The following is a 23,275-nucleotide window of genomic DNA, read 5'->3' on the forward strand; positions in this document are numbered from 1 at the left end:
TTCGATTTTATTAATGTTTCAAAATATTTTCTACAAAATGATTTATAATACGAACCTGAGCATAATACAAAGTTCCGTAAATTAGTAACAAGACATTTTGGAGAAGACCTCCTCCTCGTTTATTTGCGAGCTAAGTTAACTCCTTTAACAATATTTCCACTTCTGGTTTTGGTGAGTTTTCTTGTACATCTTTCCTTTGAGTCATGGCACACGACTATTAGCTCATCTTGAATTAGTTGAGGTTATTGCCATTATTAGTTTGTGGTTTTTAATTTATTAGTGAGACATCAAAGATTTTATTCATTTAAATGACGAGTTTAATTATATAAGAATTAAAATGTCTTGGTTTAATTTCTCTAGGTTGTAGTGACATGAGTTTATTGATTGCAATCCAATAATTTACTGAATAAGACAATGATTATATATACTCAACAATTAAACTCATTTATACTGAACTCAATTTATAGGAACCCAAACTTATAAGCTGAGTGTCCTTATTTTAATAGAAAATGTATGCTGCATTGCTACTCATCTAGTCACGTAACACAAAAGTTTTTTTTCTTATTAATTATATAAAACAGAAGTTTTTGTATACCAAATATTTCTTTATGTGATAACTCTTGCTAACTAGGGTACCAATCATTATTCTAGACGAAATAATAGATCAATGCTAATGTTACATCCAACATCGTCTAGGTGAGTGGATCCTATAAGCCTTATATGTATATTCTCATCTTTACCTAGCACGAGGTCTTTTGGGAGCTCACTGGCTTTGGGTTCCATCGGAACTCCGAAGTTAAGCGAGTTCGCACGAAAGCAATCCCATGATGGGTGACCCACTGGGAAGTTCTCGTGTGAGTTCCCAGAAACAAAACCGTGATGGTGTGGTCGGGGCCCAAAGCAGACAATATAGTGCTATGACGGAGTCAAGCTCGGGATGTGGTGAGGGCCCAGGCCGGGATGTGACATGCGTAAAATTAGGAAGAGGTTGTCATAGCTAAGGCCAAAAAGAAAGAAAAATAAAATTGAGAAATGAATAATAAGATTATATAGTACCTATAAATAAATATATATATATATATATATATATATATATATATATATATATATATATATATATATAGTCAGGATCAGATGACACACCTTTGACACACTTTTTTCTAGTTCCTATTTTGTAAAATTTTCAAAGATATGACCAGTCTATATTAAAAATTAGAGAACTCCAAAACTATTGAGACATTTATTTGTAGTAAAAAAAATGGATGAATATGATTCTACAAAAAAAAAGTAAAATGACATGAGAATCAACGTTAAATTGTGAGGTGACAAATAATTCATAAAGAGAGTTCTATTTCAAGAAAATTTCCTTAGTATTTTTCAAAATTAAAAAGGGAATGCAAAGATAAAAGAAGTGTACATATAGTGTAATCATGTTGTAAATAGGCAGAGTCATTCCTACAAGCCACCATCCACCTTCCGCGAGGGCAAATATAATTATATTAACTTTCCTGATGAGTCGCCCACAGGCTAGGCAATGGATTAGAAAACTAAAACTAGGGGCATTAGCGAGTGGTATTTGTGAGAGTCTATTGATCAGGTGATGGAAAGTTGAACAAACGACTTCTACCATGGAAATTTGAGAAGCTTCCCAAAAACCAGGAGCTGATAAGGTGGATGACACACGGCTGATTGGACATTCAGCCAATTGTCATTCCTCAGAATCTAATCGCCACTCGTCTCTGTTCACAACCTGTGCATGAAAGGCACATTTTAACTATTCTTGTTTTTATCCCACGCGCACTTTGTTTGCTGTGAATCTGTGACTGGATAAAAAGATAACAAAGTAATACAGGGAAGGGGATGTCCACACTGTCGATTTTATGGTCATTTTAAATGAGACACATTATACTTATTTTGATTGAAACCAAATAAATAAGGTGATAAGGCAGGACGCTGGTGCAAGTCTTTGTCTTCCAAGTAAGATCGTATAGACAATTATTTAGTTTTCTCATGATTTAACTATAAAGTTAATCAGAAGAATAACTTTCCGTCTTTGTGTGGGAAAACATTAATTAGAGTGAAATGTTGTAAAATGTATTTCTATCTTGTGTAGTAATTTTTATCATGAAATGGGATTTGAACTTGAAACTTTTTTAACAATAAGATAAGGAGGTACAAGTAGACTAAGAAATGCTAGCAACTCTCTCATTTGAACATTTCCGTTCTACCTTCTTGGCTCTCTTTTTCATTCCCCAATAATGTTTTTGATGATCAAAACCGTCTATATAATAGATCCCCATTTAAAGATCAAGTGTGCAAAAATAAGCAGAATAGAAATTGTTTAACAATTTGATTAAGGTTGTCAAAATTTTATTGTTTAAGTAAGAAACATAGTTCGTCTATTTATTGGATAGCTATTAGATGACTAAATGATTTTAGGTTTAGTTTATATTTTCGTATATGATCTTGAAAGGGTGATCTAGAAAGTAGACGGTTCTCATTGCAAATACATGAGGTTCCCTTATCATCAAGCAACATTGCACAATAAGAATGAGAGCCAAGAAGGTAGAACGAGAAATTTCAAATGAGAAGGTTATTAAAGTTCCTAATGATACACTAATACCTAATTGGTATTCTTATCCGTTAAATATATATACACTCAACTTTAGTTTAAGAACCTCCTCAAATAAGCTTATTTAAGGGACACTACTTATAGGCCGTGACGGATCTAAGACTCTAACCTTGTGGGGTCATGGTGTAACAAATCAAAAGCTCGCAGCGTGTAAAAGTTCTTCAATTTTTTGCACAAGATAACATTAGTCGAGAACTTACTGGGCATATGTCATTATTTACCGAGACATGTCGATAGCTTCCAAGGCTAGATGTCGAGCATCGCCTAGCTACCAAGGCCTATCGAGCATGCATCACTCAAGGCCGGCCCTGCTTGTCAAGGTTTGCCAAATTATGCTAAAGAGACATTTAATCGAATAGTTTGCGGGCATATTCAAGTCTGATAACAAATGACCATAGGCCATCCTACAACCTTCATCCCAAAATTCCCGACTTCATTAGGTTCCTGAGACCTAGCAGGACCTTGGCATCGCACACTCCGCATTGTATTTCAATGATCCAATGATCTATCTTTTAGATATGCCCAAATCGAAAACCCTACATAAATATATGACTATCATATTAAATGGTGGTCATTTTAGTATTCCTTTGGAGCACCGTATTCATCTATTTGGTTCAATATATACAATTAGTTGTTTTTAATGATTTGAATTTGTCTATTTTTTCACTAGATGATATGTGATAAATGATATATCATATCATATACTTATACAATTCACTTGTTAATAAGGCAGCAGCGTTCATCACTTGTTCGTATATCTATTTTTATCACAATTATGTAACTAAATAATTTTTTATTTGAGTGAATTTTTTACTGGAATGATCATTCAATACAAGGACCTAAAAAATAAACTATTCAACTCATGAATTTAAGTCCGAAAAGCTTGATAAGTGCTCTTTCTGCCTAGCTGAATTTAAGTCCGAAAAGGCTCCTACAAATTTCGAATCTTGAGAAAGCCAAACTTAATAAAACTAATGCAACTATGTCATTAATTAATGAAAAATGCTACGAAGACCATCTATTTAGCCTATTTATAGATCATATGATATGTCACCAATAGAAAATGAGTTCATTAACCAAACACTTAAGTAATAATTTTCAATAATCAACATTCACGTCATGTAGTTTACAGAATATGATTTAGATAGTTAATCTTCCTAGCATTATTCATAATATATATATATATATATATATATATATATATATATATATATATATATAATCTATGTGGTTGTGCTTCCATCATTATAAAGAATATTATTAATTATTTAGTAAGGAAAAAACATCATTAGGGTCACTGCAATAATGTCCAAATAAAAGAAATGGGACGATCCAAATCTTGTGTTCGAGTTCACATGAACTTTGAACTAACTGATGCACGAATTAATATATCGTAATGCAAGTTGTGCGTAATAAAACATAACATTAGCAAGTTTGTTCGCACAGATACATAGTGCTATTAGGTACCTGAATTATTCCCCCAATATTAAAGCACCCGTGTTTTGTTTTCTAACACAACTTGTCATTTTTTTCTTAGCAAAATACTAATTACTTTTAGTTTATGATCAACTCAAATATATTGTTTAGTTTTGACAAAAAATATATATATAATGTTTAGTTGGAGGCTTGATTTATAAGAAGACTTTTTAGTCAAAATGGTTTGAGATTGACATAACTTTTTACTTTAGTCATTGAGATTTGAAATCGATAGAAGTAATCCATGAATTTGTTCATCATCCATCATTTTGGTCATTCCGTGTAAAATTCTATTAAATAAGGACCAAAATAATAAAAATACCCTCAATTAATAAACAATGGGTCAAAATCATTTGACAAAAATTGAGGGTATTTTTGTTATTTTATCATTATATAATGGAGATTCTTCACGGAAGAACCCAAATGATTGATGTTGACAAACTTAGAGACCACTTCTATCGATTTCAAATCTTAGTGATCAAAGTAAGGAGTTATGTGAATCTCAATGACTATTTAGGCTAAAAAGCCTTATAAGAATAGTGCTATGAAAACTACAATTTTATATCAGTTTTTAATACCGCAAAATGCTACATACAATTAACTATCAACGGTAGGGATGGGCAAATACCCATTGGTTATGGGCAAGGTATTAAATATCGGTAGTCCAGAAACACGGAAATATCGATGGAAATATCGGGATATTATCGATATCGATAAAAATAATATGGAAACCACGGAAATTGTAAGAAAAACTTGGAAATTTTTATTGAAACTTTGTAGGATGTTTACTTAGTCAATTATCTATTAGTTTATCACAAAAAATTGGAAGGAAATGCATTGCATGATGGATTTAACTGATTTAAGTTGATTATATAGCGAGCTGGCAAACATTGTGAGTGTAGAAAATATTTAGTAATTAATGAAAGAAATTTAAACACACAGTCACAAACTATAAAAAATTGTACATGTAAAAGCTGTAAAAGTTGAATTATTTAGATGCTTTTTTTTCTTACACGCCACCCCCCCACACACACACACACACACTCTCACACGCCAACACACACGCACACACAGATCACACACGCATACACACATTACACACGTAGACAGAGACTGAGGTCTCTCTCTCTCTCTCTCTCTCGATCCTTCTCTCTTCTCTCCGACAGAGACTGAGGTCTCTCTCTCTCTCTCAGTCATTCTCTCTTTTCTCCGACAGAGACTGAGGTCTCTCTCTCTCGATCCTTCTCTCTTCACTCCCTTCTTCATTCTCCCCCCCCCCACACACACACACAGATCTCTTGATCTCTCTTCTCCCTTCTCCCACACACACGCACAGAGACATCGCCCCTCGTCATCGTCATCGTCACCCACACACACGCACAGAGACCTCGCCCCTCGCCCATCGTCATCGTCTCCACCACAGATCTAGGTCTTTGAACGTCAAAATTTCGAGCGCGCTTCCTAAGCCAAGAATGGAGAACCTGATCTTGTTGGTAAACAAAATCCAGAGAGCTTGTACTGCTCTAGGGGACTATGGCGAAGGTAGCGCATTCGTCGTCGCCGTCGTCGCCATCGTCGTCGGTGGTCAGGTCAACTCCCGGTCCCTCACCTTCTTACCTCTTCGATTGATTCATGCATATGAATTGTGGTTGTGTTTTCAATCACTCTGTAGCTTAGATCTTGATCTTAATCGTGTTTTTGCAAGGTTTTTGGGACGAAATCGGCTTGGGAATCGGCACACCCATTTCCAGTGTTCTTCTCCAAGTAGCCCAGTTCCAAAAATATCGTGATAATTTCGGAAATATCGCGATATTTTGATGAAAACCCTTTGGATACCTATTAAAATATCGGTCCGGCGAAAAACCGATAATATCGGCAATATATCGTCGATATTATCAGCATTTTGTTCCTTGGTTATGGGTAACCGCGGTTACATGCCCATTTAAATTAAACGGTTATGGTTATGGGTAACTGTTTAGATAAATAAACGGTTATGGGTATAACCGTTTACCCGTGAAATTTAAATGGGCGGTTATGGGTATTAACCGAGGTTATAAACGGGTAACTATTTAACCATTTATTTTATATATGTAAAACTAACACAAACCATGTTCTCGATCCAATAATACTTAGCACCCAATAAATTAGCAAGGAATTCATCGGTCATTCTCTCAATAACACTACTACAGGAATGATGATTCTCATCATCAAGGAATTGGCCAAATTAATTTAAATTCCTTGCGGGTAATCGTGAAATTGACAGAAATGTTTTGACATAAATGTCTTCTAAACAATTTTTGTAACCCAATAATACTTAGCAAATATTATATTTACCTTCATTGGTAACAGTTAAAAATATCGTTCGTAAACTATTATTTCACTTATTGGAATGGTATAAGGACTTAAAAAATTAAAATATTGAAATGTATGATGAATGTACTAATAACGGTGTTTAATTGTCAAAAAAAAAAATTATGACAATTTTTTTTTTAATTTTTAAGTTGTTAAAAAACATGTAGACGGGTGAAAAATGGGTAGTGGTAAAAAAAAAAAAGATAAACGGGTTAAAAAGGATAAATGGGTAAACGGGTATTAAACGATCACGGTTAAATGAGTATGCGGTTATGGGTATGGGTATAACCGTTTAGGCAATTACCCAACGGGTAAACGGTTACGCGGGTATGAGCATAAACGGTTATGGGAAAATAATCGCGGTTACCCGCCCGTCATAACTGTTGCCCATTCCTAATCAACGAGTTATAATTATTAATAAACATAATATGTACATTCATTACCGACGATAAACGCATTATATGATACTAATATATACATAGTACAAAAATGTCGTATTTCCTAACATTAGTGAATTCATAATCATAGTCCGAGTCTTAATTAATGGATATGTTGCAAAGCGCAAACATTTTTCGATGAGAACAAGATAAATTTCCAAATTAGCAGGGTTTGCATTCACCAAACCTTTTGCTTTTAAGAATAAGTATATATTGTCCCCATTGTTTTCAACAAAAGGAGGAGGCAGGACACAGATTATGTAAAAGGTGGTAATGGTATTTTGAGCCTCCTAAAAACCGGGACCGAGGCTGCTGTGCAACTATGTCGGTTCCCCGTGATATATGACCGTATATGATTAGGTATCCACAACTTTGGAAACTTGTGCATGTAACCGATCGATCAGCCTTCCAAAAGATTCACGAGTGTATTTTCCAATTAAAAATAAGTTTAATTACAATAACACATTAACACCTTCTAAAGATTATTATATTTTTACAATTTTCTACGTTTGAGAAATAATTTTTAAAGAAAATTTTATAAATAAATTGAAAAAAAAAATCGCATTAAACATTAAAAAAAAAACAACAGATACAAAACTTGTGTTCAATCTGGGAGGTAAATTAAAAAGAAGGTCAATAAATTTTCAACCAAATGAAATTGGCACCGAGGAATCTCATTAAATTAAGTTTATTTTTTTTCTTGAATTTTTTGTAGCCGCCCACTGATAGCGTGCAATTGAAAGAAATTAGGAAGGATAAAAAATGGATAGGACTACACTCTTTACGCTTACATGCTTTTTTTTTTTTTTTTTTTTTTTTTTTTTACCAATAATACCAATAATAGATTAAATTGTTAAAAGTTGAAAGGGAGGAAGATCGGTGAGCATCGAACTCGTACCGGAGTGCATAAGTATTATTATTTTCACCCATTGCAATAAAACATCATCTGATGCATACATGCATTTCACCTCATGTTTTTGGTAATACTAAACAAAGAAAACAACAACTATTTAATTTCTTTATTTGGTACCACTGCATCTCTATTGCATTACGAAATTACTGACTCTTGAAGAAAGAAAAGCAAAGAAAAGAGTCCACATGCATTAGTGGTTAGTGCGAGGTGTATAAGAATGAGCAAGAATTAAGATAAATCCACATTCAAGGAGGGTTGGCTAATGGCTAAATTTCAACTAACTTTGTCCTTTACCTCATTGCCTGCAAAAATTGATCATATAGTACATTCCTAAAAATTGGAAAATTTGCTGATTCCCTTCTAAATAGGAATTACATGAAGGTCAATCACGATATGATTTTATTCTTCTCTTTTATAGTAAGTTATTTATGCACTCATGTTAATTTACGATTGACAACAAAGACAAGAACGTATGAATTCTTTTATTTCAGAAGCAATGCCCCTAGAAAAATTAAATTTTCACAAGCATCTCTTTAGCTAATGAACATATATAAGAATATGAGTATGATACGACAAAAAGAAAAAAGAATATATATGAGTATGAAAGTGATTGTTATAATCAGCTAATTCAAATTGGTGCATAAAAGTCTTAAGAAAAGCAAATTACTTTCTTAATTTGTAAGAAATCGGACTTGGTATGTAAACTTGTTTTTACCACTTATAATTTGATAAGGAGACAATTTTGGTGATCTATGTGAATTCTAATAGGAGAATCATATGATTTTTGGTCTATATATTGAACTTAAACTTATTGTAAGTAGAACATATTGTGAATACTACTCTCACAAAAAAACTAACTCGTTATTGAACTTAAACTTATTGCAAGTAGAACATATTGTTTTTGCAAGAACGGAAAAGCTTGCTATTGAAGTTGACTAGAAGTTCATCTTCTTTGTTATTTTAAACGTCAGATTACTCTTACAAAATAATAACATATCCAATGCTCTCTTTGAATAAGCTCCCTATAAACCTTCGAGAACTCTTAAACTTAGAAGAGATTAAAAAAGATCTCCGATCTCCGAGTTATTCCTTATCAGTATTTGAGTGTTTTAACATCAGTGAACTCATTAAAAGTCTATGACTTACTATACTGGGAAGTATGGTTGGATTAAATTTTTACATAAAGCTTCCAAGATAATTTTCAAGTCTTTTTCATGAACGTTTAACTTTGAAATAGAGAATATGATTTGAGATGTTCTCTTAATAGATAATTTTTTTTATTAGCACTACAAAGTAATTATCATGTACTCCTCACTCCTTATTTTCACTAGAGATGAGTATGACGACTTTATTGGAATGTCAATAGTACCAATTAATAAATATGAAAGTATATAGACATAAAATCAATAAGATCTTTAGGTGTTATAATCAAACTATTGTGTAGTTTTATCAACTATTGTTTGAATACAAGTGACATCGAAATACTACGCGGTATGATGCTCACACCTAAAAACTCACTCATAAAAAATGAATTAGTGTTATTATATTAATGACTTGATAGTAATACGTTGATTGTTGCGATATGACACAATCATAAATTCTCGTAAAATCAGACCAAATCATTTTAAGATAAAAGTTAAACAGTAAGAAAAAATAGCTGAATCATTACAAGATTAGTTAAGAACATTTATGGTAAGATTTTCTATAGATCTTGAAAATATGCGACAACTTGTAATTTAAAATGTTAAACTGATAGATTGTTGGTAAAAGAAAATAAAAAGAAAATGAAAATAAACCCATAAAATTGGAGTTGCGTGTGGCGTAGTGTTTGGACGTAGGTGTTGGCGGTGTCAACGTAAAATAATCCAACTAGGACGTCCGGGTCCTGCCTTACAGGATAAGCATCATATTTTAATTTAATAAACAAAAAATAAATAAAAAAATAAGGCCAAATATTAAAAAAATTAATTAAATACTAATTTGAGTGTGTAAATCGCGAGCGAGAGAGCCCTCCAAAACCGTTGGCGAATAGGTCACGTATTTTGCAGGGCGCCCACAGTCCCGTACAAAACCGGAAACCGACACCCTGTTTTTTCTCCCCTCACCTGGTTTTCCCCGAAACCAGTACGACCTCCCGAAAACCAGGAGCTCTTTTCTGTGTTTTTATACTCCTGTTTTTTTAAATAATTAAGCACCCCACATCACTGATATGTGGCGATTCGACCGCACTCTGACACTTCAACGTGACTGCCACGCGCCGCTCTCTTCCTCTCTCTGGTTTTGTACCTATCTGCATGCCTATCCACCCTTTTCCCCCACTTGCATCTCCTTTGGAGCCTCTGTTGTCGATTTACCATCTTACCCTCGCCATTGCAATTGTAATCTTTTTGAATTCATACACAAGTTCCTTGTAATATAGAGCAATTCAAACTCAAGATTTTTGAATTATGTCAATGTAATTTTATCATCATTTAGAATATGAAAAGTGACCTGATTTTTCAAATAGCTCTTTCAGAAATACTTTTAAAATAATTAAAAGTGTTTTTGAAAAAATTGATATTGGTTTCAAAACATTTAAGTATTTCAAATGCTTTCTGAAATTTACTTGGAGTTTTACTAAAGACTTAGGATTTGTTTCAAAAATATTTTCAGTTATTTCAAAAAGAATTTTCAAATGTCTTAAATTTAGAATTCACTATTTATAAAAGGGTATCAAGTTGAGATGTAAATTAAACTTCACCATGTACAACACATTGAATTCACTATTTATATAAATTGACTATTAAAATTTTTCGTTTATTAGTGAAGAAAAATACTATTACACTATATAATACTAATGCATCCATGATGTTTTGTTTAATTCATGATTTCCTTAAAAAAAAAAAAATTTTACTTCCAATTCTTGAAGAAAAAATAAAATGGTTTTCCCAACTTGTTGAAACTCATCCAAGCAAGGGGCTCCCACTAACTGGGAGTACGTTTCACGCTCTGAAAACGAGAGTCATGGAGGAAATTAGTACAATGGATTAAACAATAATAAAAGGATTAAAATATAATAACTTTGTAAATGATTTAGATTCGATTGGGAGTACTGAAATAAAAATTGAAAGTGCTTCTAGAGAAAAATTTATATAAAAAGCATCTAAAAAACATTTTAAATATTTTTTCAAGTTAATTAATAATTTATTAAAAATTAATTCTAAAAATATTTTTATCAAAAAAACGTTTAGCTATTTAAAAATATTTTTAAACGAGTCCTTAATTTAAGGGATAGGAGAGAGAGATGAAAGGGTGGGTTGAAGGCCAACCCTTCTTGAAAATGGAAACCAGTGTCTTGCTTTGCACACAACAAAAATTGAAAAAACAGCTGCGTCCCCGCAAGCCAGTGGGCAGAGAGAGAAAAAGAGTAAACCCAGCAGCTCAACCCGTAAACCCCACCACGCACCCCCACTTAAATACCCACCACTCTCTCCCATTTCTTCTCCAAAATCCTAAACCCAAAACCATCACTTCCTCTCTCTAAAATTCCCAACTTTCTCTCTCTAAATACCCAGAAAAGCCCATCTCTCCGTTTTGAAGAAGAAGAAAGCGAAAATGCGGATGAGCTGTAATGGATGCCGAATACTCCGAAAGGGCTGCAGCGAAAATTGCAGCATCCGGCCTTGCCTGCAGTGGATTAAGAGCCCGGAAGCCCAAGCAAACGCCACCGTTTTCCTCGCCAAGTTCTACGGCCGCGCCGGACTCATGAACCTCGTCAACGCCGGCCCCGAACATCTCCGCCCTGGTTAGTTCTCTTTTTCTTTTGCTTTTTTCCGGTTGCATGTACTTTCCGGCATTTTGTTTTTCCCGAGAAACAAACAGAAGACTTGGGACTAATAGCTTTTGGTTTTGGATTTACAGCGATCTTTCGGTCTTTGCTATACGAGGCATGCGGACGGATTGTGAACCCGATTTACGGGTCGGTCGGGTTGTTGTGGTCCGGGAGCTGGCAGCTCTGCCAAGCCGCCGTTGAAGCCGTGCTGAAAGGCCAGCCGATTACGCCGATTACTTCCTAAGCGGCGGCGGACGGGCATGGCCCGCCTCTCAAGGCCTACGACATTCGCCATGTGTCCAAGGACGAGAACTCGGCCGCGTCCAACGATCCTCAGAAGGTTAAGACTCGGTACCGGTTCAAGCGGTCCGTTGTCAAGCCCAAGACCAACAAAGTAGGCTCCGGTTCTGGGTCGGGCTGTGGCTCAGGAGCTGATGACTCGGCCAAGCCGAGTTGTACCGGGTGCTGTGGGAACGAGTTTAACCGATCGACGAGTCACGAGTCGTCGCTGAGTCACCAGTCCGAGGTGGCTGCCAACGTGGACGGCGACAGCAAGGAATCGGAGAGCATGATTTCGTCCGAGACGGCTGAGGCTGAACTCTTTTCCCGAGCCGAGCCAGAATCGGCTCGCAAGCGGAGGGAGCCGGTTCAGGATGGGGAGCTAGCTTTAGAGCTGACGCTTGGGTTGGAGCCGCCATCACGGGCCCACCACGTCGTTCCGGTGAAGAAGAGAAGAATTGAGGCTGAATTCGGCAGCTTATCATCGGCTGGCGACGGCGCGTGTAAAATGGAGCTGGGGCTCGATTTCGTGGCCTGAGCGGTGGGGAAAAAGTAAAAGTAAAAAATGGTTCAGTTTTGACGACTCAGATCGGCTCGTTTGTTTAGCTTTGAAGAGATCAAGACCCTTGCTTTTGTTCAGAGTTGTTTTTAGTTTCGAAGTTTCGGTTTTTGACTTTTTTACCCTTTGTGAAGGTGAAATCAGATGTACAAATGCGGTTGGAACCTTGAACTTGCATATACAAGATGGTAAATGAACAGAGGGACAAAATATCAAAATATTTTTTTTATTTTTTTATATTTTACCGATAAAAGGATAACGTCTTAACTAAGAATTACGCTTTTATCCAGAGAAGCCTGTTACAAGCAATAATTGAAATATCATCGGTAGATATTCTTCGATATTTAATCGATATGTGAATATACGAAAATTTATTGATTTTAGCTTCAAATTAGAAGTTTATCCAATAGATGGAAATTCAGACTTCATCTCTTTTTTTTTTTTCATATTTATCTTTAATTTTTTAGATATTTTCACGAAAATATATTGAAGAAAATTTCAAACCGTAGCCGCATGAATAGTAGTGTAGTATTGTAAAGTACAAGGTTGGTTTGTCAGAGAAACGCCATTTCCTTTGGACATGTGGCATTGCGCATGCAAGAGACTTTTGTCTGGTTTTGTGGGGTTGTTTTGCCAAAATTAAGGATAAGGATTATCTAGTTGCCCTATAAAACAAATATTAAGGATAAGGATTACCTTAGAATGGACGCTTATCTTTATCTTCTCCCCTTTTAATCTATTATTAGTCAAATTTTGCAGGCTCCTTGTATGTTTCCTTTTGAGTTATTTTGAGCGTTGATAGGGAGAAAAATTTGTTTTGTGGACACGCTAGTGTACTCGTTTTATACAAGTTCTCGTAATGTATCTATTTACCTGTTACCATTGGTGTAATTTGGTAAATCTTTTTGTTAATGTCTTTGAGGTGGTTGGGAAATATATGAGGTGAGTTGGCATAGAAGTACTCGGACGGTGAGACTACAGTACTCTGGAGCATGGAATATTTTGCAATTTAAAGCCTTAAATCCAAGTCAATGGCTTTTCAATTTCCTTTTACTACAGTGGAAATGGCACTATGGCATTCCACAGTGGATCGAAAAATCGAACGTGATGCTAATAATACAAGTATCAAACTTCTACTGTGGGCCGCAAAATATGAGTGCTACTCTTATTTTTGAGTTTAATATATGGAACTTACGAGTGTGATGCATATACAATATACGATAATTAAGAGAGATAAAGAGATAAACAATGTAATATATAAAAAGTCACTTTATCAACTCACACTACTGTGATAACAGTACAATACGAATTCAACTTACAGTGTCTAATCCACATATATAGGCATCACACTCATTAAACTACCGTGGAAGGCCTAAGTATTGTTAACTTTTGCAAGTTGTGAAGTGTTTTGTTGTGTGTGTGTGTTTGTGTTAATTATAACACTCCTTGAATTGTTTAATTTTGTACTTTCCTATTTGTTTGCCTTTTGGGTTTGCTTTCGTTTAAGTGGCATAATATTTCAATACTCTGCACACTTCGCTGCTTAAGGGCCTTTGGATTTGTTGTATAAGTATAACACTCCTTGAATTGTTTAGGGTTTGTTTGGTATCCTATTTAACTTTTTTTTATAATTTCTCAAAACATTTCTTAAGAATTTTTCTTGAAAACAATTTTCTTTAAGACTAAAAAACTTGTTTGGTTTGCGATTTAAAAATTCTAAATCTTACAACTTAAACTGGATAAAGAGATCCAAAAAAAGGGGGTCTGAGAGAGAAAGAGGATAGAGGAGGAAATAAAGTAAGAGATAAATGGAGGAAAGAGAAAGAAGTGAGAGGATCGGAAGAGATAGAAAGGAAGGGGAGCGAGAAAAAGAACCGAGAGAATGAAGAGAGCGGATTGAAGGAGAGACGAAAAAGGTAAAAAAAAGAAAGAGAAGGGTGAGAGAGAGAATAAAAGAGAGATAGATTTGGAGTGAGGGGAGAAGGGAGAGAAAAGAAATAAGTGAGTTTAAGTTTAAAAACCCTAAAAACTTACTTTTTTTTGTTTTTTGAGAATATGTTATATTTTTTAATTAGTCTTGAGTTCAGTTTTTAAAAATAGTCATACCAAACAAGTTTTTAAGGCCTAAAACTTGAAAATTGTTTTTGAGTTTAAAAAGTTGGATTCAAATAGAGTACCAAACATGCTCTTAATTTCTTTGACAACTATTTGATTGAATTATATGTTGAAAATTTATGGATTTAGTGAAATACCACAATTTTCGTAAGAATTGGCCACTGAACCCAAAACAAACGGAGTAAAAATTAAAATGACGGAGGAGGACTAGAGTGCGACAATGACCATACCGGAGGGCTACAAAATTTAACCTCAACTGAGGAATCAGAGTATTTTAGGGAACACGGTTATATTTAACCCTGTTCTTTTGCTTGTTTTGTTTTTTTATAAACATCTGTGTCTAAACTGTGAAGTTCTTCATGAAAATTATGTGAAAAACGAATACCAGAATTGATGAGTTTGTCATAAGATCTGGTCTGCCGTCTGCACTATCAAAATTCTAGCAAGAAGCTTGGATTGATTTGGCATGGACGTAACTTTGTCCCATGTTTGGTGTAACTTTGGAGTAGGTGGAGGATAGCGCTAAATAATCATTTAAATTTGATGAAAAGCGGATAAGGATAATCCGGTGAAACAAACGTACACTAAATTCTTGGATTAAGCCACCAGCCCACGCTTGGGACTCAAAACAATCAAACAAAAATTTATATCAAATAAACTGGGTCCCGGGTTTAAACTTTAAACATTTCCCTTTCTTCTTAGGGTAACCTAGTTATATCGCTATAAAATAACCAACTAAAATGAATGATGAGAACAAGTTGTTCTAGACATTGTCTTGGACTCTCTATTACATGGAAATTTAAAATCAGAAATCCTGAAAAGACTTGAAATGTGAAATTGAATTGAAAGATTACAAAGCTAGTGATCCTATATAGTGCAGACTACTTTGTTTTAAGCTAAATTTTCTGGTTGTTGCAACGAGGCTTATTTTGCAGACGCTCTTTCTTCAGTGCCATGAATTTAGCTGCTATATCATCATAGTCAGGCAGCTTAGGGTGGACATGAGTAGGATACTGGAAGGCGTCGGAATAAGATCGTCGGAAGTCATCTTTGTGATTGTCCTTAGCTCTTTCGGGCGGCATTGTCACGGCTCTGGAATAAGGAGGTACTGTCTCTTTTCTTGCACTCCAAGAATTAGTCACATGTGGAGATGTGGAACTATATGAGGCACGCCTGCATCGAAAATTCGATTCCTCCACTCTTCCTTTGAGCACTTTGTTTTGCATAGTGGGATGCTGATGATCCGGATACGTGAAAACGTTATACATCATAGCTTCATTGTCATAACTCTTCCTCCTCATTGGCTCTGGACGCACTGCAGGCCATTCGATTCCCCTGTTCAATTGTCCATGTCCATAAGTTGGAAATCCAACCCTAGCTGTAATCCCTCTCTTTTGCTTCCACGGTTGAACTTCACAAGAAATATTTTCGTCGTTCCGAGTGCAAACATAACATGGATTTCCCAGGCTGCAGCCACAGCTTAATCCCTTAGTATCAAATCCACAATTACTTTGATTTTTCAGATGCTTTCTGCCATAGTAATTTAGATATTCATTATCCTTAAAGCATTGGTTTTCCTGAGAAATCGATCTCTTCCTCGGTCTTTTGCCACTTCCCTTCCAACTTGATCTCCTTGGGCTTTTTGACTCGCAATTCTCACTCCAAGTCTCATAACATTCCACATAAGTGAGATCATAACTGCTTTCAAGATTCTCCCTCTTCGGTGCGATACCTTTGAACTTGAAGAGTCTTTGGTCCTGGGAGTCTGCATCTCTTGTTGTAGAAAACTGAACCTCTTCTATGTCATCAAGGTAAATCACAATATCTCCATCTCTTGTTCTAGCGTGACTTGTGCTACCAGAAGTACTGCTCCGACTTTCTTCAGTGCCCGGAGTTGATATATTTGGAGAACCAACTTCAGAAAAATTCCCTTCAATCAGTGGCATAACTAATGAAGAACTAGCAGAAGTTCTATATACATTAGAATCAGCATCTACGGCTTCTCTTTCCATTTCCTCGACATTTAAAACTTGCATTCTAGATGTTTTGGTTCGTCCATAATAATCTGCATCCAGTACTTGATGTCCACTAATTTCCTTCACCTAATATGCATTGAACAAAAGGACTAATATTTTAATTTCAAGTATGATAAAAGACATGGAGTACTGGGAGCTAACGGATATGCACAAAACCAAGCACAGTGGCGTTCTAGGATTCATACAGCCAACTCCACTTAGTGAGATAAGGCTTTGTTGTTGTTGTTTATAAAAGATATATAATAGCATAAATGTTCTAGACATATTTATTGAAGTATGTAATGAGTAACTACCTTTTGTTGCCATTCTGAATGGTACTCAATAGCTAAAACCTGTGGTTTGATGCAGTAATTTCTTGCTATTTCACTGACCAATATATGCTTCATATCATCTGTTACTGACTTTTGGGAGAGTTTCTCTATTACCTGTAGTTTTGGATTTTGTTAGTTCACACTCATGTATAACTTCCAATAACCTTATGAGATCAACAGAAACACCCCTTAAAAAATTTGTTGCAAAATCGTAAAACTTGACATCGTACCTCACGGCTCACAAGATTCCCAGGGAGTAGTTCAAGAGCACTCATTGTGAATTTCTGCCCGTAACGTTCTCCGAATAGCTTCCTGATCCCCCTAAGCTCAGGCAGATCCCCACATCTTGCAGAAGCATAAATAAGACTTGAAACTGCTTCATTTATGTCATTTGGGCAGTCCCTGAAAAACCACCAAATTGCAGCACAAACAGAATTACTTCAGATCAAATGAGGAAAACGAATTACTTAAGATCAAATGAGGAAAACAAAAAAAACTTGGGAGCAAGATAGAAAAAATTCAGATCAAGGCATACTTGTGTCTGCGGATGTAAGGAAGGTGGATGAGGATGAATTCACAGAAATTGTCCAACACTTCAAACAATGCCACTACGGATTCGTCTTTGATTATCTGCTCAACCTGAAAAATAAAATGGCCCAAAGTTCAAAAAGTGTTGATAGTAGTTTGAGATACTCAAATTGTTCTTGGTAGCACTTTGGTTTAACCGCACCACTTTTGTCACCCAAAAGTGCTTTGGGGGAAGCACAATATCCCAAATCAAAAAACATAAAATTGAATTTAGTATGGCAAACGCAAAAAAAATTAGAGAATTAAAATCAACGAGAAAAAAAGGTAAAAAAAAGGTAAAAAAAAAAAAACCCCAGAGGCACACGGAATTGTTGGCAGCACAATAATATTAAGAAATTGCAACGAACACATGCTTTCTGGTGGTTGTACTTTTAAGTTTTAACCACTCAACTTTCTCAACCAAAAGTTGAGAAATGTGAACAGACCCAGGTGCCAAATTAGTTCAACCAACTATATGTACTACGAAATAATTAATTAACTAGAATATTCATGACGAATTAAAATTAGAAAAGCAGAGAAGATGTCACGGGATTTCTACTGTTACATTCATACCCTGTTGAAGGCTTTGTCTTCGTGACCGTGTTTGATCAGCTCCGCCACGTCTTGACGTAGTTGCCTAACAATTGCTTGCCTCTTGTTTTTCAGCAACTTGAGCCGGCAGTGCACCTCTTTGATCAGCCTCTTGCTGCAACCCAAAAAACAAGCACACACATAACAAAACAATACAATGAGTTTGGTTTTATAAAAGATAAAGCTATGATACATTTCCAACAAAAGAAACAGCTTCAAAGATTGCATTGAATTAAGTTACCACTTCGAAGCCTTTCGCCACCCGAATAAGATGTCGAACATGTCTACAGTTGCGGAATAAATTTTGGGTTGTTTTGAAGGTGAAAGAACAAAAAATGGTAGCAAGGAAAACCAGCATCATTTGCAGCTGAAGCTTTGAGGAATATGGGAAAGAGAGAAAATGTGAAGGAGAGAAGTTGAAGAACTAGTAACCACCATATGACAGTTGGGTTGATCACTTCATACTTAGGAGTGGGTTTGAAAAGGTTTAGAGAGAGAAAGAGAGTGGGAGAGAGGAGAGAGAGATTGTGGAGGCACGAGACAGTTGTTGGTCTCCTTGAAAAACTGCTCCCGCTACTACAAGTCGTTTGGGACACTTGTGAGGCCACTCTGGAAACCCTCGTTAATAGAGATTAGAGCAACAGGACATGGGGTTGTTTTTTTTTTTTTTTGCGAAGGTCCGGTTCTACATATAATTTGATAATTGTGTTGAAAAGGAAAAAGGCTCATTCTTTATCATTGAAGAGATAATCTGGGAAAAGAAGATTGGATAATGATGATATTTGATGACTCCAGGAGGAGACAATGAAGAAATTGTTGATCAAGCCAAATCATAAATATCTCTAAAAGTTCATCAGAATGAAGTCAGCCGGCTCCTAAAACCCAGAAGTACGTGGTCATGAATCAATTAGATAGTGGAAAAATCACAAAAACACAAGAGCTATATAAACACGGGATAAAAAAACGAATCGGACGAAAACTGGTAACAGAAACTTTGGTAGCAGAAAGTTTATATAGGCATCAAGATTCCTAATTTTAGATGATGTTGAAATTATTGTGTAATGAAATTGTGCTCTTTTGAGTGGTAGGTGTTTAATGACTCTCCAATAAAATAGAATATCGTTAGAAAAAAATTAAAACATAGAAATAAAATGACACAAGTGTGAGTTTTTCTTTTTCTTTTCTGAAAGAACAAGAGAAATCCTGTAATCACGAATAAAAAGTACAATGGGAATACGTATTACTCATAAACATTGTTGAGCCGAAAAGATTGGTATGGTTGGTGTAGTTTGTGCATATCAACTGACCTTTGTAATTTGTATAAGTTGGACGTTATTGTACTTTGCACACAACATAAACATTGTTGAGCCGAAAAGATTGGTATGGTTGGTGTAGTTTGTGCATATCAACTGACCTTTGTAATTTGTATAAGTTGGACGTTATTGTACTTTGCACACAACCTTAACACACACGCATTGACATTGGACCCCATCTGCTCATTCCCCTCCTTGTCGGATAAAGGTGAAAAAGAAAAATAATATGCAAACACAGAAGCTGCTTCACCAAAACAAATGCACAAAATGGCTGCGTGGTTGGTTGTTTTCTAGGAATAGGTAATCAAACCCACCTCTGTGTCTCTCTCTAAACTAGTAATTTATGTGTAAATATTGAGCTGGTGACCAACTGATGCCACAGGGGTATGCTGCATACATGAGACATGGCATGCAATAAACTGCAGGGTTGAGTGTGGGGAGCAAGCATGGCGTGGCGGATAAAGGCAAAGCTCCAATGATGAACGATGATGCTCAATTTATAAGAAAACCAAAAAGGTGGCTTGCTGACTCTCACAACATTCTTTTATAGGGCTTATTGTTTTGCTAATCATTAGTGCACACCGCGCGGTGGCACAACACCCAACAGGATCCTCTTCGGATTTTTTTTATGAGGATCTTGGAGATTCATAAATTATGTCTATTCATCGTATATTGTGTGGTCAATTTTTATCAAATACTGTTTGTATTTAATTTTAAATAAAAATATTTAAAATAATTTCTCACCGTACAATGTACGATGAACGAATATGATTCATAGATTCTCAAAATCCTCACAAAGAAGATCCGGCTAGGATCCGAATTTGCACAACACAACTGGAAAAGGATTCTCTCCTGAGCATATGCTCAGGATCCTGCTGAGCAGGACACGAGGACCGTTGGATGAAAATCCAACGGTTACAATTATTATAACTTTAAAGGGATCCACCTTTTTATAGCCGTTGGATTTTCATCCAACAGTCCTCGTGTCCTGCTCAGCAGGATCCTGAGCATATGCTCAGCAGAGAATCCTTTTCCAACACAACTATCATCCATTCCGTGGAGGGCCTTGTTAAATATTATAAAGAATTTTACTCGAGAAATGGATAAAATATAATTTAGTGCTAACTACATTTACACTCTTTAGGTTGAGATGATTTTTAAGATACTGGGTAAGGTTTTAAGTATTTCACATTGCATCTGATATTTTAAAATTATATCAATTTATAATTTTTATATATTTATATATATATTTTTTGAAGAAACGATATTACTTATACTAGGGAGTTGAGGGATGGGTTAAGCCTTACAATCGGTTTGCAATAATGTGGTTCAAATTCGCCTTTAGCAAGAATCGAACTTAAGACCTCTCACTTGCAAGTGGAGAGGAATACCACTAGACCGTAGTACTAAGTGACACAACTTTTGTATATTTGAACGTATAATTATCCATTAAATTGATGAGTTTTTTGCGTTATATGGTGTAAATGTGGCTTACATGTCATACTAGTTACGGGTATCATGTTAACCATGTCATCAATTTAGTGAAGATTGAAACCTCATGGCCAAATTTAAAAATCATCTCAAACTTGTGTAAAATGTAGTTAGCTCTATAATTTAATATATAAAATGAACTTATAATGTCATCAATATTTTTTTGTGATAGTGTGATAAAGCCCCCAGGCCATGTTGCGCTGGTGATAACGATCTTCTGGTTTATAAGGCAAACAATAATACATTTACAATAACCAAAAATAAGCAATTAGAAAAGACTTGAAGATGGACTCAAAATAACATTAAAAAAAAGGCTAAGAAGATGCTCCTACGTATTACTATTACAGTTGTACGCACTTTCAAGAGTTCAAATAACGAGGAAGCTCCCGGTCGAAAACAGTGACGGTTGACCGGCATTTGCGTCGATAGTTTACAGGTTGATATAAAACAATTGTCGTTCTATTTTATTAAATAGATAATCAGATAAAAACCTTTTAATAACACTCAAATTTTTCGAACAAAAAAACACACACGTAGAGAAAAGTTCTGTTAAATCGGGCCCAATACGTGTGTTTTTTGAAAGCCCAGTCATCCAATACCTGAAGCTAGAGAGCTAGCGTATTTTCGAAATCTCGACGTAAGGAAGCAAATTTGAAACCAGTAAATTAGGACGTATCGAATGAATAATCTGTTTTGATGTAATTATAAACTTTTAGGCCCACCGCCAACATCAACGATATTGGAGGTGGAGAAGGCGGTGGAGAGGGCAGGCCGTCGAGAGAATTAAACCAGAACAAAAACCAGCAATCCTTGTCACATTAGCAAGGCGGTGGAGAAGGCAGGCCGTCGAGAGAATAAACACGAGGGGGGTTGGAGTATGATGACTCAAGTGTAGCGAGGCCACGCAATCAGTACTTGGTTCGCTTCCCTGGGAAACCAAGCCAACGAAGATAAGAACAGGAAGCTTTATAATTCACCCAGTTGGAACAATGTCAATGCCCACAAGCAGTGCCAATAGATTTGTACCTTATCCCTTTTAAAAAAAAACCTTTCTCACGCTATCAGTCTCGCCACTTTTCTCAGAACCCAGTCCACACCAGATCTGAAAGAAGCCATCCTTCCTTCCAGCGATCTCTCTTGTTCTCCAGGTCGCGTTCTCTCGGCTCGACGTCCTTCCTCTGGTAAGCTTCTCTTGTCTAAAATTTCATTATTTATTTGTTTGGGTTTTTAAATTTGGGGAGGGGAGAATCTGAGTGAAAGAGGGGTGGGAAGAGCAAAGGGATGAGGTTTGCAGTGAGTGCAAAAGCTGAGGCTCACAGGTGGGCCTACTGGGTGCCTCGCCGAGGAACCGGAGGTCGCGGAGGTGGTCGGAGAATGAGACTTGAGAAGAGAAAGTCTTGGGCTTGGTGGAGGAGGTTGTGAAGCCAAGAAAAAGGCGGTCCAAGAAGGAAAAGCTGGACTTGGTTCTCAGTTTGCCATCCCCAAGTACATTATCAAGTAAGTCCCAATTGGAAATTGCTCTCTTTTCTTTTTTTCGTTCTTTGGTCTTTACATGTTTCTCAGGTTCTTGTGTTTTCGCTGTTTGGTTTTGCAGTCAATGATGAGTATCAGGGTAATCTTGATCGAATCGGGCAGCTCATGACTGATCTGATTATGTGGAGAGATGTTGAAAGGTCGAGCATTTGGTTTGGTTTAGGGTCGCTCTTCTTCCTTTCCTCTTGCTTTGCCAAAGGAATCAACTTTAGGTGACTACTAGTCTACTGCTACTCTCATTCACTTTTCCCACATTTTCCCTATTTTAATTTTAGCTTATAAAAAAACATCTGATCTTAACCAATTCAATCATTTCATCATTTTCTCAAGATTTCCCAAATCGGACTTTTGATTTTGGGTGCTTCATTTGTCTCCAATTCAATCTATCAAAGGTCCTTGTTGTTTCCCTTTCGGCCACTATTTTCTTTGTTTCAGGGGGGGCTTCATTTGTATCCAATGCTCATTCTTTTATTTCAGCTTAATTCAGGAGAGCCATCCATGACCCTCAAGGTAATGGCAAACAAAACATTAAGGCAGCGTTTGAATTCGAAGTTGCTTGCTTTGGGTGATTAGTAATGGAAGCTCAACTTTTCTGAGTTACAGGTAGCTCCGTTCTTTCTTATGGGAGTAGAGTGTGGGCATCTTATAACATTTTGGAGGCTATGTATGCTTGGTATGCCCAACTTCTAATCAGCCGACTCTGTTGTTGATTATTTTCCGTTGCTTTACTTGTTTCGTGTTATAATGATGATCATGGTGCTAACTCTTTGACCCCATTGTCTTAAATTTCTAGCTCTATACACAGTTAAATGCAGAAACTCTCTCGTTTCTCTCTCATCTCTCTTTCTGATATTTCATT

The 23,275-nt window shown here is 36.0% G+C and overlaps 3 protein-coding genes and 1 long non-coding RNA gene across 6 annotated transcripts; 3 read left to right on the forward strand and 1 right to left on the reverse strand.

Annotated features, from left to right (window-relative positions):
• Positions 1–11,174: 11,174 nt before the first annotated feature.
• LOC126634635 (LOB domain-containing protein 40) lies at positions 11,175–12,687 on the forward strand. The gene is made up of 2 exons (XM_050305168.1): positions 11,175–11,594; positions 11,711–12,687. Exons 1-2 carry the CDS (start codon positions 11,405–11,407, stop codon positions 11,863–11,865), a joined length of 345 nt encoding a protein of 114 aa, XP_050161125.1. The 5' UTR covers positions 11,175–11,404; the 3' UTR covers positions 11,866–12,687.
• LOC126582617 (LOB domain-containing protein 41-like) lies at positions 11,882–12,438 on the forward strand. The gene is made up of 2 exons (XM_050246776.1): positions 11,882–11,987; positions 12,050–12,438. The coding sequence occupies exons 1-2, from the start codon at positions 11,882–11,884 to the stop codon at positions 12,436–12,438; spliced, it is 495 nt and encodes a 164-aa protein (XP_050102733.1).
• A 2,467-nt stretch (positions 12,688–15,154) lies between the features above and the next one.
• Positions 15,155–19,172, reverse strand: LOC126634626 (uncharacterized). The gene is made up of 6 exons (XM_050305159.1): positions 18,321–19,172; positions 18,062–18,194; positions 17,457–17,560; positions 17,152–17,323; positions 16,904–17,035; positions 15,155–16,676 (listed from the first exon to the last, which is right to left on the reverse strand). The coding sequence occupies exons 1-6, from the start codon at positions 18,359–18,361 to the stop codon at positions 15,471–15,473; spliced, it is 1,788 nt and encodes a 595-aa protein (XP_050161116.1). The 5' UTR covers positions 18,362–19,172; the 3' UTR covers positions 15,155–15,470.
• A 2,326-nt stretch (positions 19,173–21,498) lies between these two features.
• LOC126634636 (uncharacterized) lies at positions 21,499–23,253 on the forward strand. Of its 3 annotated transcripts, none has more exons than XR_007627403.1 (4): positions 21,500–22,064; positions 22,156–22,380; positions 22,478–22,926; positions 23,020–23,253. It is a non-coding gene; the product is annotated as an uncharacterized LOC126634636 (long non-coding RNA). The 3 variants fall into 3 exon arrangements; XR_007627404.1 differs by having other exon boundaries at positions 22,163–22,380; XR_007627402.1 differs by having other exon boundaries at positions 21,499–22,380.
• Positions 23,254–23,275: the final 22 nt, after the last annotated feature.

The sequence above is a fragment of the Malus sylvestris genome, chromosome 9 (genome assembly GCF_916048215.2).
Source record: "Malus sylvestris chromosome 9, drMalSylv7.2, whole genome shotgun sequence".
NCBI lineage: Eukaryota > Viridiplantae > Streptophyta > Magnoliopsida > Rosales > Rosaceae > Malus > Malus sylvestris.